The following is a 16,589-nucleotide window of genomic DNA, read 5'->3' as shown; positions in this document are numbered from 1 at the left end:
TGCCGCAGCCACAGACTGTCACTAACACTGACACAACGTCAACGGCCAACGAGGAGAACAAAAGGGACACAAGGCTAGTATGACCGGGGGTGGTTTCTGTGGCTGGCCACCGAGTCCTCGCACCGCTCCAGCACCACTCACCTGGAGAGGCTGCTATGGACGCCAGCTACTGTTTTCTCTCCCTTCCCAAACAGACGCAGCCTGGTCTGTGGCTGTGCTGCCCCATAGCAAGGAGACTGATTCACGGGAGACCCTCCTTCCATCAGTGACAGCGGGGAGTTAGCAACGGGAAACCGGGAACCCGAGCGTCTGAAAACACGCTTTTCTCCCCTCTGCGCCTCAACGTCTCTGGCTAGCCTACCGCAGGGCTTGAGGGGTGTTGAAGCTAGGCCGGGGCTCAGCCACGCGCTCCTCCTCCTCTGGGCCGTCATCCTCCACGTTGGACAGTCCCATCTCGTCCTGGAACTGCGGGCAGAGGGGATGGGCATGTGCGTGTCACCCAGCAGCGGGAGGGGAGGGAGGACTGCAGGCAGGAGCTTCCTCACACGTCCTCACTTCAGAGCACCCACGATCGTGCACACGGCTGACCGTTAGGTCAGGAACAAAGTGTCTCAATCGACCACTTGCAGTGGTGAAGACAGAGCAATATCTTTTAAGAGACAGGTTTATGAGAAAGGCTAACTATCTGTGCCCAGAATATCCCAAAACTAATCTGCAATCTTTAAGGATGATGAATGACAGTTGGGGAGGCCACCCAAAGTCTGCAGGGGGGACTTTACCAGGAAGAACCCATATATGGGTACTCAAAGTTTACTAGTTAGCGAAACTCTCCTCCCACCATACTCTCTCCCGAGGGCCCTGCACTGGCTTGGTCAAACCACCCTCCCGGACGGAGAGCCCCGGGACCAAAGGACAGAGCTCGCTGGTGAGTCCACATCCACCATCCCGAGTCCCCACTCAAGGACCACGTACTCACAGTTTCAAACAGCTCTTCCATGAGTTCATTCACTTCCTTCTCTGGAAAAAAAAAAGCCACACAGAGTTGTTGGCTCAAGTTAGTTTTGTTTTCCAATTAGAGGGAATTCCAAGAAGACAGTATGTCTTGTTTTCAGCAAGACATTTGATAAAATCGTCATGGCTATCATTCATTCATTCATTCAAAAACGTGTCCTGAATACCAGCTATGCTCAGTCCCTGTTCCAGATGCTTGGGGACACATGACAGAACGAACGGACCCTTCGGAAAGTTCTGCTGGGAAGACGTACAGGAACATAAGCCAGATGACCTTCCCGTAACGTAAATCCAGTCCTGTCCTGGCCTACTGAGTGCAGTCAAGACAGAACCTAAACCATCAAGCAACTGCATCAATGACCCAGAAGACCCAAAAAACACACTTATCACATCTGTAAATCATATAAAGCTGGAAGGGACTGCAAGACCAACTGATGACAGACTTAAAACCCCATGTGTTGTCAAATTAATTGGGTGAAACTTAACAACTTTAAAGTCTTACATTTAGGATTCTTCGAAATCAGGGTGTTTTTTAATTTTTTTAAAATGTTTATTTATTTTTAAGAGACAGAGACAGAGCGCAAGCAGGGGAGGGGCAGAGAGAGAGGGAGACACAGAACCCAAAGCAGGCTCCAGACTCTGTGCTGACAGCACAGAGCCAGACGCGGGCCTCAAACTCACCGACCGCAAGATCATGACCCGAGCCAAAGTCGGACGCTTAACCGACTGAGCCACCTAGGCACCCCAAAAATCAGTTTTTTAAATGGATGAAAAGGTGAAATGGCTCAAAACAATCTGAAAAAGATGTGAATACTTTGGTTGACCTCAAGTTTAATATGACACAGCCACTCCAAAACCATGCGACTATCCAAGAAGGCAAGCCTGTCACTGAATGAGTGAAGAGTCGCAGGCCGGATCCAGGGGACTGAGGCAGGTCTGTGACCATCTCTGTAAGAGCCCCTGGGAGATGGCAGAAAGAGCCATGCAAATCCATGAGAAGGACAATGAAATCCACTTTGACAAAAGGTCTGATAATTCCCTCTAGAACTAAGCACACATCTACCCTATGACCAGGGATTCATCTCCTGGACAGCTGCCCCAAGACAAAGGAATCATCTGTCTTGAAACAAGAAAGTTCAGAGCACTTCATTCAACATAGCAAAAACTCAGAAAAACCCAAGTGTCCGTTAACACCTGGGAACAGATAAAAAAACAGATGACCAAAGAGGTGTATTTATACAACAGAATCCTGCACAGCGATGGAAGGAAAAAAGCAGTGATACTTGCAAACAGATGAATCTCAAAAACCGTGTGCTGAGTGAAAGAAAGAAGCTCTACACAACAGAGCATATACATGAACTTCTGAAACAGGCAAACCTAACCTGTTACTGAAAAAAATCAGAACAGCAGGTGCTTCGGGGAGGCTGGGTTGGAAGGGGCATGACGGAGCCTCCTGGGGTGACAGTTCCATATTCCCACAGGGGATTATTACACACGTGGAAGCATGTCAAGACTCACTGAACGCTACACTAAAATTTTGTGTAATACATTGTGTATAAATTTACCTAAAAAGAGAAATTGTAGAGGGGCGCCTGGGTGGTTCAGTTGGTTAAGCGTCCGACTCTTGATTTCGGCTCAGGTCATGATCCCACAGTCGTGAGATCAAGAACCGCGGTCAGGCTCTGTGCTGACAGTGCACAGCCTATTTGGGATTCTCTCTCTCTCTCTCTCTCCCTCTCTCGCTCTCTCAAAATAAATAAATAAACTTAAAAAAAACTGTAGATAAATACTGAACTCTAATTAATGATACGCATGCTGAAATGTTTCAGAGTGAAGAATGCTGGTGTCTCCAGCCCACTTTGAAATCAGCATGAGAATAACCCACATGGATTGACAGATGGAAAGAGAGCCGGATGCAGCTGCTTAGGATAAAACAGATAGATTAAAAGTGAATTACAGAACCTAGGTGGTGGGTATGTGGATGTTCAATGTACAATTCTTTCAACTTTTCTACGTATTTTTTAGAAGTTCCATAAGAAAATGCAATGGGAGAGAAGTTTATAAGAAATAAAGGCCATGGGGCACGTGGGTGGCTCAGCTGGTTGAGCGCCCGACTTCAGCTCAGGTCATGATCTCACGGTCCATGAGTTTGAGCCCCGTGTTGGGCCCTGTGCTTGACAGCTCGGAACCTGGAGCCTGCTTGGGATTCGGTGTCTCCCTCTCTCTCTGCCCTGCCCCCGCTCACGCTCTGTCTCTCTCTCTCAAAAATAAATAAACATTAAAAAAAAAATTTTTTTTTAAAGAAATAAAGGCCAGAACGCAGAGGAAGCTGACTAGGGCAACTATGTTTGGAGAACTGAAGAAACAGTACGTTTGACACAGCAAAGAAAAAACGTAGGGAAAGGAACATCTCTTACTATGCACACTTGGGACAAACAGAAGTACAAGGGCACACCCAGGTTCCGGAGGGAAAATGTTAGGAGGCGCTCAGCGCTCAGCACTGGGACGCGCCACCCTCACCACTGAGAAGCTCCCTGACACTGGGGTCACCCACAGATGAAAAGGCCACATCACAGGAGCTACAAACACACCCTCAAGTGGGAGGAAAACACATGACCATGTGAAGCTTTCCAAACTCTGATTCTACACTTAATTTTTAAATGTTTGTCATCCGTGTAAGGACACATCCTCTTATACGGATCATAATATGATAACGTCACACATCAGAGGATACAGGGTAGGAATAAAACCGGAATTCTACCTCAGTTTTTACTTACGATCACAACCCTACAACAAGAGAGGACGGCCCTTCATCTAGGCATCCCAGAGATGTTCACTATTTGGCTGGCAAAACCCATGACTGCAAACAGGAGACACTCCCAAAGAAGCTACAGGCCTGGGGATAAGACGGTTAGGACCTGGGCAACCATGAGGTGGTCACTAAGGACACATAAAGTCGGGGGAATCGCAAAGCAAGAACAGTCCTAACTGGGAAGGTCTTCCTGAGAAATGGTCTGTAAACGGAAGAAAGTGACAGATGAAAAGGGAAGACAAGCATGCGCCCGGCCGGGAGCCACGCTGGAAGGAGATCTTTCCAGCACCCGGCAGACATGTCTCATCACCAGATACGTGGGCCAGTGGTTCCTGGAACAACTCATCCCTTGGTTTCTGACACTAGACATTCTTGGTTTTTCTCATAGTTTCCTCGACTCCCCCCCAGCTTTCTCAAAACCTAAGTCCTCAAGCCTTTTCAGTCTACACTTTGAATCCTTTCGATGCTTCCTCTAACTTTGTCCTAACATACCAAATAAGGGAAGGTCTTCCTAAAAGAAATGGCATTCCACATTTTAAAAATTTTTTTATGTTTTAAGCAGGCTTCACGCCCAGCACAGAGCCCAACATAGGACTTGAACTCACAAACCTGAGATCAAGACCTGAGCTGAGATCAAGAACAGAAAGCTTGGGGGCCCTGAGTGGCTCAGTTGGTGGAGCACCTGACTCTCCATTTTGGCTCAGGTCATAATCCCAGGGTCATGGGATGGAGCCCTGCATCAGGTTCCTCGCTGAGCAAGGGGCCTGCTTGGGATCCTCTCCCTCCCCCTCTCTCTCTCTCTGCCTCTCCCCCACTCGTGCTCTATCTCTCTTTCTCTAAGTAAATAAGTAAATAAAACTCAATACTTCCTGAAATATATGTTTTCTATCATCGCTAACATAGCCAACGAAATAATTTTTAAACAAACGTCTCCAGCCAAGTCATTTAAGTGTTCTTCGTGCCTCTAATCTTTCTCTCTTTACCCACCAAATTAATACATTAAATTGGTGTTAAATCAAAGTAGTATTTTTCAGAGCGCCTGGGTGGCTGAGTCAGTTAAGCATCCAACTTCAGCTCAGGTCATGATCTTGCGGTTTGTGAGTTCGAGCCCTGCATCAGGCTCTGTGCTGACAGATCGGAGCCTGGAGCCTGCTTTGGATTCCGTGTCTGCCTCTCCCTCTGCCCCTCCCCTGCTCACGCTCTAACTCTCTCTGTCTTTCAATAATAAATAAACATTAAAAAAAAAAAAGTATTTTTCTTTTTTTGTTTTTATTTTTGGTTGTTTTTTTTTTTATTTTTTTTTTCAACGTTTATTTTTGAGACAGAGACAGAGCATGAACAGGGGAGGGGCAGAGAGAGAGGGAGACACAAAATCTGAAACAGGCTCCAGGCTCTGAGCTGTCAGCACAGAGCCTGACGCGGAGCACGAACCCACGAACTGTGAGATCATGACCTGAGCCGAAGTCAGACGTCCAACTGACTGAGCCACCCAGGTGCCCCTCTTTTTTTGTTTTTAAAGGACAGAGAGTGAGCGAGCAGGGGAGAGGGGCAGAGAGAATCTTAAGCAGGCTCCACACTCAGGGCAGAGCCCAATGGGGGGCTTGATCTCACAACACTGACATTATGACCTGACCCGAAATCAAGAGTCAGATATTCACTGAACCACCCAGGCGCTCCCAAAGTAGTATTTCTAAAATCCCAATCAGTTCCTATTAGTTTCTTGCCTAAAACTCTGAGCTCTCCTTTTGAACAGATTAAAACGCAAATTCAAGGTTCTCCAGGATCTGAACACTGCTCATCTTCCACACCAAACTCCTTACTAGTTTCCAAATGCAGTTCTGTTGCTTCACAATCCTGTGGTTTGTGAACACTCTTCTGCCTATTTGCAACATCCATCGGTCCCCATTCACCCCAAATCTTTTTTATAAGATTTTATTTTTAAGCAATCTCTACACCCCATGCGGGGCTTGAACTTACAACCCTAAAATCAAGAGTCACATGCTAGGCACCTCTCACCCAAAATTTCTTACTCTTCCTTCAAAACTGAGATGAAAGTTCTCATCATGTGGGTTCTTCCCCAGCCCACCCACCCTACTGCACACCGTCCACTAGGAGATTATACCCTCTCTAGGCCACTAGTAACCTTACATACAACCTATTGTAGCACCTGTCATTTTGTATTGTAACTTTTTCTGTTTGCATCCACTACTGAGCTGATGTCTTACAGGGCAGAGGCCATTCCTTATTCACTGTGGCATCCTAGGAACGCTCTCTGCCAGATGTTGGCCGCAGTGCGCGACTATGAGATGCACAAACGAATGACTCATAGGCTTCCAGATATATATATGTTTAAAGAGTCACAGAAATAAATGGGAAGAGTAAGCTCAAATGTCTTAACTCAGATGGGTTGTAAACATCACCCTCAAAAATCTACAAAGTAAACAAAAGCAGATGCGAAACAGCCCGAAGCCGGTTCATAGTAAACGCAGACTCACTGGTGATTCTCACTGCCCGGTCAGTGCGGAAATCCTCTGTATCTGGTTCATCAAGGTCTTCCAAGAAGTTATATTCTGGATCGTCATCATCATCGGCCTCATCTAGGAAAAAAAAATTATTGCAAACGCTTAGTTTCCATTCCGAACTCCCATCTCTAGTGAAAATTTAAGATTTTCAGCATTGCCAGAATCTATTCCAACAAAGCACATTTATTCTTAAGTTTTTAAATAACTTCTTTTTCTCCCCCAATGAATTGCATAGCTCATTTCCCACAGCTGACACATCTCACCTACTCTCTCCAAAAAGCCAAGTTCTTTCCTTCCTTTGAAAGACTTCAATCTGCCAAAACTGTAGCAAAAGCCAGAAAGCTAAACATGTAATTTATCTCAGCAACCATACTTTGAGTAGTGCAACTCAAAATAACACTTTTGTAAAACTACTTACACAAAAGCATGGATGGGGCACCTGTGGGGCTCAGTCCATTAAGCATCTGACTTCGGCTCAGGTCATAATCTCACGGTTCGAGAGTTCGAGCCCCGTGTCGGGCTCCATGATGACAGTATGGAGCCTGCTTAGGATTCTCTCTCTCCCCCTCTCCCTCACTTGCACTCTCTCTCAAAAATAAAGAAATAAACTTTAAAAACATCATAACAGGGGTGCCTGGGTGGCTCAGTCAGTTAAGCATCTGACTTTGGCTCAGGTCATGATCTCGAAGTTCGTGGGTTTGAACCCTGTGTCGGGCTCTGTGCTGACAGCTGGGAGCTTAGAGCCTGCTTCAGATTCTGTGTCTCCCTCTCTCTCTGCCCCTCCCCTGATCATGCTCTCTCTCTCCAAAAACAAAAAAGCACAGATAGTGATAAAAACATGACTTTGATGCCCAGTGATTAAGGAGTGACTACAGTTATGATGCCTTAGTATAAAATAGTGTACATGTACAAAATGTAAACATGTAATCACCTCATGAATGTTCACATATGACAAAATATAACACACATGTAATAATCCTTAGTATGAAAAAGTATGCCCCTACAATAAGACTCAAAATAACTAAAAATAGGGGCACCTGGGTGGCTCAGTTGGTTGAGCATCCAACTTTGGCTCAGGTCATGATCTCACAGTTTGTGAGTTTGAGCCTCGTGTCGGGCTCTGCACTGACAGCTCGGAACCTGGAGCCTGCTTCAAATTCTGTGTGTCTCCCTCTCTCTCTGCTCCTCCCCCACTTGCACCCTCTCTCTCAAAAAATAAAATAAACAGTAAAAATTTAAAAAAAATTTTGGGGGGCACCTGGGTGGCCAGTTAAGTGTCCGACTTCGGCTCAGGTCATGATCTCGCGGTTTATGAGTTCGAGCCCCACGTCGGGCTCTGTGCTGGCAGCTCGGAGCCTGAAGACTGCTTCCAATTCTGTCTTTCCCTGTCTCTCTGCCCCTCTCCCTCTCGAGCTCTGTCTCTCTCTCAAAAATAACTAAACATTAAAAAATAATAATAAATTTAAAAAATAAATTAATTAAATAAATGGACAATAGAAGAAAAAGAACTAAAAATATGCAAAAATAGTACACATTTTGTGATGTGAGGGCATAGGAGGAATCCTGGTGTTTCTCTCCAACATAACTTTCTCCAATGCTGATGCCACGATCGCTAAATAAAACCTGTGAAGAGTCACTGGATTACAGAATCGTCACACGAAGGTGGTATTTTTTCCAGGACGTTAGATAAGAGCCGTCTGGCAGAACATTCGGCGACAGAGGAAACGTCCTAGTGCGCACAGCGCGGTAACGGCAGCTCCCGGCAACAGGCGGCACCCGAGAACTTGAAACGTGGATGGTGCCACCAAGGAACTGAATTAAAAAGACGGAAAACAAACAAAGTCTGCCAAAGGGGAATAACTGAATCCCTGCCCCCCCCCCGCCCCCCACGCAGGCAGAGCGGAGTGCGCGTGTGCAGTGGGAAACGTCTGAACTGAAGGCCTCCGTGAAGGAAGCAAGTTTCAGATGCAGAACTCGGATTCCTTCCACCAGGAAGCAGTCAAGGGGAGGGCATGCCAGTCCTCACACACAGAACATGAGTGAAGAACAGAACTCTTCTTTTCCACTTTGTCCCCCTCCATCCCTCCATAAGTCACTTTTTGTCAAAAATGAGTGCCTTCCATTAAAAACAAAAAAAATATACACGTTTTTGATTCCTTATCATGGGAAAATCTGTTCTGATCAACCATAATCTAAGCTGATATTTTTTACTCCACATTTATAGTCAGGTTATATTAATTTCCTTCGTCCATGACGTAACTATTTAAACGTCAAGTCTCTTCATCGATTTGTGCGTTTACGTCCCCAGTAAAAATTCTTCAAATCCTCACACAGAGAATCTTGTCTTCCCAAACTTCCCGGGACTCTCCGAGTACATCTCCCGACAAACACGCCGAGGGAGGGAAGTCCTGTGGGAAGGGCTACGACGGGCGGGCAGCGCGGGCAGGTTCGAGCCCCCTCATGGGATGGGAGAGCCGCACCAGACACACCACACCGATGGGCCAGCCAATACTCTCCGAGCACCCATTTGGCAAACACGTTGAAAAGTCATGCACGAAGGTTTCTTCTGAGTTCTCAGCTTTTAGTTCCCCGGCTGTGGCCTCTGCCCGCTTACTCTTCTGGCTGATCAACCCCGGCATCCACCCAGCTGATCTCAGTCTGTTGTTCGCCTCCAGTGCTGCCTCTTAATTGTTTTTTGGCAAATGAGACTCTCAGTTTTAACAATACGCAGATCAGATGGCACAAGGAACACGTAAAAATAGCCACGTCATGCTACAAAAACAGACCAGCATCTGGCTAAACTTAGGGACTGGGGTCTGTACGTAGCATCATTTCCTATTCGCCAGCACTCAGTAATTCAGCTGGTGGACAGGGGGGTCCACACCTTCCCTATTCACTGGCTTTGTGTTCTCTTTTTTAATCCGTCCTAATACATAAACAATGACAAAAAATACTGAGATTTAAAGAAAGAGGCTCTCCACCCTCCCCACTAACTATTATTCCATTTTCTCAATCCACCCTTACCATACACGCTTACTTCTCCCAGATCAGCAGTCTCCAATCTTTAGGGTGCGTGAGAATTAGATCCCTAGACCACACCCATTGGAGATTCTGATTCAGTCAGTAAGAGGGGAGGCCCTGGAATCTGTATCTTTAACACAACCCAGCACGCACACCCTTCCATTCCTTGACTCTGACCCCAGTTCTAGAGATGATGCCATGAGCAGCACGACCTTGGACCCCAAACTCCTGATACCTGAGATTCCGGCCCTTCCTCCACAACAGCCACCAGCTCGGCTCTTATGGCCACGACGATGGAAACCAGGGAAAATCAGGGCACCAAAGCTGCCAGCACAGAGAAAGCCACGAGGTCCTGCTATGGTCAGCATTCGGCCTTAACTCTGGCCTAGGGAACGGGCAGCAGGGCTTGCTAGGGAAGAGTCCTACCCACCTAACACCTTCTGTCCTTGACACCTCCTTCAGTGGGACACGTTCCTAGAACACTGAGCTGGGCTCGAGCCCTAGAAGGAATAAAACTGGGCAATGCAATGAAATTCTGAGATTTCTGTGAAATGGAAAGGACTATATTTGTCCCTGGTCATGGCTTTCTGCAGAGATTCTAAGCCTTGGTATCACGGAACTTGGGATAGGTTGGTAGGAAAAGGTTGTATCAATAAATGAACACCAGGAGATTTATAAATCCCGAAATAATATTCAATGAAAAAAATCCATGATCCCTATGAATCATGAACCGTCATCGTGGAGAGGGGCTTTCATAGTTTTCTTTTTTTTTTGAAGTTTATTTATTTATTTTGAGGAGGAGAAGGGCAGAGAGAAAGAGAGAGGGGGAGAGAGAGAGAGATTTCCAAGCAGGCTCTGCACTGACAGACTGAGCCACCCAGGCACCCCTCAGTTTTCTTTTTTTTCTTTTAATTTTTTTTTTTAACATTTATATATTTTTGAGACAGAGAGAGACAGAGCATGAACGGGGGAGGGGCAGAGAGAGAGGGAGACACAGAATCAGAAACAGGCTCCAGGCTCCAAGCCATCAGCCCAGAGCCCGACGCGGGGCTCGAACTCACGGACCGCGAGATCATGACCCGAGCCAAAGTCGGACGCTTAACCGACTGAGCCACCCAGGCGCCCCTTAAAGTTTTCTTTATACAATGTTTGATTTCTGTCCACCAGGCGTGTATTATCACAAGCAGAGAGCAGAAGACTCCCAGGAGGACGTGTCCTACAAGACCCCTCACCCATAACGTTACCTATCCCCTCGCTCGCCCCTTCCTCACCCTAACTGGCACCAATGGCAAACATCCTTCAAAGGTCCATCTCAATTACCACCTCCTTCACAGAGCTGCCTCTGATCATCCTAAACGGGAATTCTCTGTCCCTCTTCTAAAGCCGGTATTCATGCCACTTTGATGGCGCATCTGAGTTCATCCAACTTCGTTCACCTGGGGTGCACTGCGCATCTATGGACCAGGCACCATTCAGCGGTATCTCAATCTGGCAAAATGATCATGCTCTTTTCCCTTTCAGGATCCTAGCACAATGAGTCCTAGAAGGAAAGTACTCAATAAAATTTGCCAAGTAACGTATAATATAATTTTAACAGCTTCATAAGGTATATTCAAGGAGGGGCGAATGGGTAGCTTAGTTGGTTAAGCGCCCGACTCTTGATTTCGGCTCAGGTCGTGATCTCGGGATTGAGAGGCGGAGCCCCGCATCAGGCTCCAGACTGGGCATGGGACCTGCCTGGGATTCTCTCTCCCCGTCTCCCTCTGCCCCTCTCCCCAGCTCTCAAGCAACCATGCGTGTGCGCTCGCTCTCTCTCTCTCTCTCTCTCTCTCTCTCTCTCTCAAAAAAATAAGGTATATTCAAAGACTTATTCTCTTTCGTTCATTTATCCTGACTTATTCCTAGCCTTATCTACACAAATATTTATTCGGTCTATTTCCGTTAAAGCTACACATTATTTATCTTAAAGCATTACTCTTCAACACATAAATCTTATGGTAGTTGTTCTCAGAAGACAGGGAAAGAATGAAAGATGTGCTCTGCAGGTTGTCTGTAATTAGATTTTTTTTTTTCTAAAGTGTGAGTCTTCCACAACACAACCAATATTAATATTCGGGTCACTCTCCACTAAAAAGTCAAAAAGAAACAACAAGAACAAAATCTGCCCGATTCCAACCAGAAAAGACCCCGAATAGCCAAAGCAATCTTGAAAAAGAAAACCAAAGCAGGAGGCATCACAACCCCAGACTTCAAACTGTACTACAAAGCTGTCATCATCAAGACAGTATGGTACCGGCACAAAACAGACACTCAGATCAATGGAACAGAATAGAGAACCCAGAAATGTATGGCCAACTAATCTTTGAAAAAGCAGGAAAGAATATCCAATGGAATAAAGACAGTCTCTTCAGCAAGTGGTGCTGGGAAAACTGGACAGCGACATGCAGAAGAATGGAACCTGGGCCACTTCCTTACACCAGACACAAAAATAAACTCAAAATGGATGAAAGCCCTCAATGTTAAGACAGGAAGAGAAAGCAGGCAAAAACCTATTTGACCTCAGCCGCAGCAACTTCTTACTCAACACGTCTCCGGAGGCAAGGGAAACAAAAGCAAAAATGAACTACTGGGACTTCATCAAAAAGCTTCTGCACAGCGAAGGACACAATCGGCAAAACTAAAAGGCAACCGACAGAATGGGAGAAGATGTTTGTAAACAACATAGCAGATAAAGGGTTAGTATCCAAAATCTATAAAGAACTTATCAAACTCAACACCCAAAAAAACAAATAATCCAGTGAAGAAACGGGCAAAAGACATGAATACACTTCTCCAAAGAAGACATCCAGACGGCCAACCGACACATGAAAAATGCTCAACATCACTCATCATCAGGGAAACACAAATCAAAACCACAATGGGATGCTACCTCACACCTGTCAGAATGGCTAACATTAACAACTCGGGCAACAACAGATGTTGGTGAGGGTGAGGACTGCTGGTGGGAATGCAAACTGGTGCAGCCATTCTGGAAACAGTGTGAAGGTTCCTGAAAAAATTAAAAGTAGAACTCCCCTACCACCCAGCAATTGCACTACTAGGTATTTCTCCAAGGGATACAGGTGGGCTGTTTCGAAGGGACACATGCACCCCCACGTTTACATCAGCGCTGTCGACAACAGCCAAAGGACGGAAGGAGCCCAAATGTCCATCGAAGGATGAATGGATAAAGAAGATGTGGTCTATATATATGATGGAGTATTACTCGGCAATCAAAAAGAATGAAATCTTGCCATTTGCAGCTACGTGGATGGAACTGGAGGGTATTATGCTAAGTGAAATTAGTCAGAGAAAGACAAAAATTATATGACTTCCCTCATACAAGGACTTTAAGAGACAAAACAGATGAACATAAGGGAAGGGAAGCGAAAAGAATATAAAAACAGGGAGGGGGACAAAACAGAAGAGACTCATAAATATGGAGAACAAACAGAGGGTTACTGGGAGGGGGGATGGGCTAAACGGGTAAGGGGCACTAAGGAATCTACTCCTGAAATCATCGTTGCGCTACATGCTAACTAATTTGGATGTAAATTCAAAAAATAAAATTTAAAAAAAATCTGCCAGATTCCATCAGAAGAACGTGACATCACCTGCAATCACTATAGACTAAGACAATGTCGAACATCTAAATCTACAGAAGCTTACTGCACAGAATCAGGAATGATGCCCAATTTCCACTGTAGTACACAAAGAAAATCACCAGAGACAACTTCTGTAATGCTGATTTCACTAAATTAAAGCACTAAATTTTAGTACTGTTCTAGAATAAGGGTTGCAGTAGGGATTCTCATAGCACGACTGTATGCAGTCAACACTGTTTCTGTCTGGGCACTGCTCTGTGCCCACTTCTGGCCATACTATTACATCCGGGTAACTGCCTAGCCCACGCTCACCACTGCTAGGCACTGCCAATCCCAGGACCCAGGCTCACCCGGGCTTCCATCACCACCAAGAGAGCGGGCCCGTGACCAAACAAGGCCAGTCTGGGTTGTGCCTGTGCATTTTTCAGACTGAAGCCTGCAGGAAAGGGTCCCTCTGGTGTGGATGCAAAGCAAGAAGTGAACGGTGAGCTGATGACCACCGTGCCAGCCTTACACATAAACAGGGCTGGGCACGGGACTGACCCATGAGAAGGAGTCAAGACGCTGGCTCCAGAGATGGAAGGAGCCACAATGGGGCCTCAAAGCCACTGCCGGTTCCCTTGATCTCCCCAAGTCCGGTTCCATCCGACGTGCACTTGGCACAGTGGCAGCTAGCACTGTCACGTGCATCACACAGGTCCCTGGCCGGCACAACAGTCCTCCAGGGGGTCAGCGCACCCTCGGACAGTCATATATAAAATTATTTCTGCATTTGTGTTTCAGGGGACGATTCTTAGCATTCCAAAGATTTCCGAAAAGGACTCTGAACCAGCACACCATGCAGAGTGCCATCCACGGAGCCGTCATAGCACCACAGGCTGACAGACGACACCGTACACGTGCCAAGCACAGCACAACCTACAAACATGTCGAATCGCCATCTTGTACAACCTGGAACGAACGCAACCAGTGCGTCAACTATACTCAAAAGATTCTTTTTTTTTTTTTAATTTTTTTTTAATGTTTTTATTTATTTTTGAAGGAGAGAGAGACAGAGCATGAGCAGGGGAGGAGCAGAGAGAGAGGGAGACACAGAATCCGAAGCAGGCTCCAGGCTCTAAGCTGTCAGCACAGAGCCCGACGCGGGGCTCAAACTCACAAACTGTGAGATCATGACCTGAGCCGAGGTCGGACGCTTAACCGACTGAGCCACCCAGGTGCCTCACAAAAGAAAAGATTCTTAACCCAAAAAAAGGAGGGGACTTAAGTACTGATTTAAAATTGTGAGTTCAATAAAAAATTAAGTTCAGTTAAGCTTCGGACTAATGACAATTCGACCACAGAGTTGGAGAGTGCACACAGACAGGACCACTTACCCTCATTCCCCACGTCGTCGTTCATGAGCCCGCCCAGCCACACTTTCCAGTCCTCGTCATCTGCTGTATTGGGGTCATACATGTCTGGCGTGATGTCTGGAGCCCGGAGTTCTGCCTCCAGCTGCCCCAGGGGAACGTCTTTTAGAGGCATCTTAGAGCGGGTTCGGAATGCAATGAGGCTATCGTCCATGGGCTTGTCAACAAAGAAGGGATGACACGGGTCACTCAACGCCTAGTGCTTCCCAATTCTCCAAACCTCCTCACACCTACACCTCATACCCCTGCACTGTTCTTCTTGGCTTCAATCACAAGGTCTCCTCTCTAAACAGGTTGGGTTTCTTATTCTTTGAAAAACGTTAAGGACAATGACATCAGCTTTAAAACAAACATTAAAAAAAAGTTTTTTTTAACGTTTATTTATTTTTGAGAGAGAGACTGAGCATGAGCAGGGGAGGGGCAGAGAGAGAGGAAGACATAGAATCCGAAGCAGGCTCCAGGCTCCGAGCTGTCAGCACAGAGCCTGACACAGGGCTCGAACCCACGAACGGTGAGATCATGACCTGAGCCGAAGTCGGATGCTCAACAGACTGAGCCACCCAGGCACCCCTAAAACCAACATTTTAGTGGTGGCTCAGTCGGCTGAGTGTCGGTCTGACTGCTGACGTCGGCTCAGGTCGTGATCCCACAGTTCCTGAGTTTGAGCCCGGCATCGGGCTCTGTGCTGACTGTGGAGCCTACCTGGGATTCTCTGTCTCCCTCTCTCTCTGCCCCTCCCCCACTCACACTCTCTCCCAAAATAAATAAACATAATACAATAAGATAAAATCAACATTTTAGAAATATCTGTAACAGCTTTACTAAGATATAATTTCCATACCATAAAATTCATCCTTCTGAAATGTGTAACTGAGTGGATTTCACTGCATTCATAGAGCTGTGGGACCATCACCAGTATCTAATTCCGGAATACTTTCTTCGCCCCTAACGGAAATCCCAATCTGATTAGCGGTCACTCTCCCCTTTCCCCCCGCTCCTGGTCCCTGACACCCATGATCTATTTTGTCTCTACATTGGCTCGTGCGGGACATATCAAATAAATGTAATCATACACTATGTGGCCTTTTGTCTCTGGCTTCTTTTACTTAGCATAAGATTTTCAAAGTTCACCTGTTTTGTAGTGTAAGTCAGTACATGATTCCTTTTCATTGCACGATAGTGTCCCATTTACACTTTGGTGTATCCACACTGCAGGGAATGAAAATCTGCTGTTTCCACCTTGGGAAAGTTTATTATGAGTAACGCCACGATGAACGTTGGTGTACTCGCTTTTTACTTGGATGTAACGTTTTCAATTCTCCTGGAGTGGACTTTCCGGGCCACACAGTCACTATGTTTAATGTTCTGAGGAACCACCAAACCATTCCCCAAAGCGGCCGCACCATTTCACATTCCCACCAGCAATGTGTGCGGGTTCTCCACCTCTCCACATCCTTGCCAACACTTGCTACTGTCCATGCGTTCACCCTAGCCGTCCTGGTGGCTGTGAAGTGCTGTCTCATACTTTTCATTTGCATTTTCCTAATGACTAATGATGTTGAGCATCTTTTCACATGTTGACTGGCCATCTGTAGGTCTTCTCTGGAGAACTATCTATTCTTATCCTTTGCTCATTTTTGGCTATTCTGGGTCCCTTGCATTTCCATGTGAATTTCAGGATAAGCTTATCAATGTCTGCCCAAAAAGGAAAAAGCAGCTGGGATGTGGACAGCGATGATACTGAAGCTGTAGGTTAAGTCAGGAAGTTCTCACTGGATGACTGCAGCCGTCTAGTAACTCTTCTGTCTCCTCCCTTGCTCTCCCACCTTAACCAAAGGAGAGTTTTTAATTCTTTTTAATGTTTATTTATTTTGAGAGTGCAGGTGTGCATGGGCACGCTGAGCGGGGGAGAGGCAGAGACAGAAAGAGAGAGAATCCCAAGCAGGCTACGCACTGTCGGTGCAGAGCCTGACGAGGGCCTCGATCTCATAAACCATGAGCTGAGCCAAAATCAGGAGTCGGACGCTCAACTGACAGCCACCCAGCAGACACCCGGATGCACAACTCCTTCTAATTCAGATCTGGGCTCAAACTCAACAATCCCAAGATCAAGAATCACATGCTCCACCGACTGAGCCAGCCAGGCACCCAGGGAGGCCTTTTCTGA

At 46.3% G+C, this 16,589-nt stretch overlaps 1 protein-coding gene across 11 annotated transcripts in view; it reads right to left on the bottom strand.

Moving 5' to 3' along the window:
• The window catches only part of LOC101087446 (GON-4-like protein), a 74,382-nt gene that overhangs the window by 23,258 nt on the left and 34,535 nt on the right, over window positions 1-16,589 (bottom strand). For 10 of the 11 annotated variants that reach the window (XM_045048748.1, XM_045048747.1, XM_045048745.1 and 7 more), the window contains 4 exons: window positions 14,387-14,579; window positions 6,319-6,420; window positions 977-1,017; window positions 362-465 (listed from right to left, as the gene is read on the bottom strand). In XM_045048748.1, coding sequence (XP_044904683.1) covers window positions 362-465; window positions 977-1,017; window positions 6,319-6,420; window positions 14,387-14,579 — 440 coding nt within the window. The other variant, XM_045048750.1, reaches the window with a different exon arrangement.

The sequence above is a fragment of the Felis catus genome, chromosome F1 (genome assembly GCF_018350175.1).
Source record: "Felis catus isolate Fca126 chromosome F1, F.catus_Fca126_mat1.0, whole genome shotgun sequence".
Lineage (NCBI taxonomy): Eukaryota > Metazoa > Chordata > Mammalia > Carnivora > Felidae > Felis > Felis catus.
The sequence above is the reverse complement of the archived record's forward strand: the minus strand, read 5'-3'. Positions and strand labels throughout refer to the sequence as shown.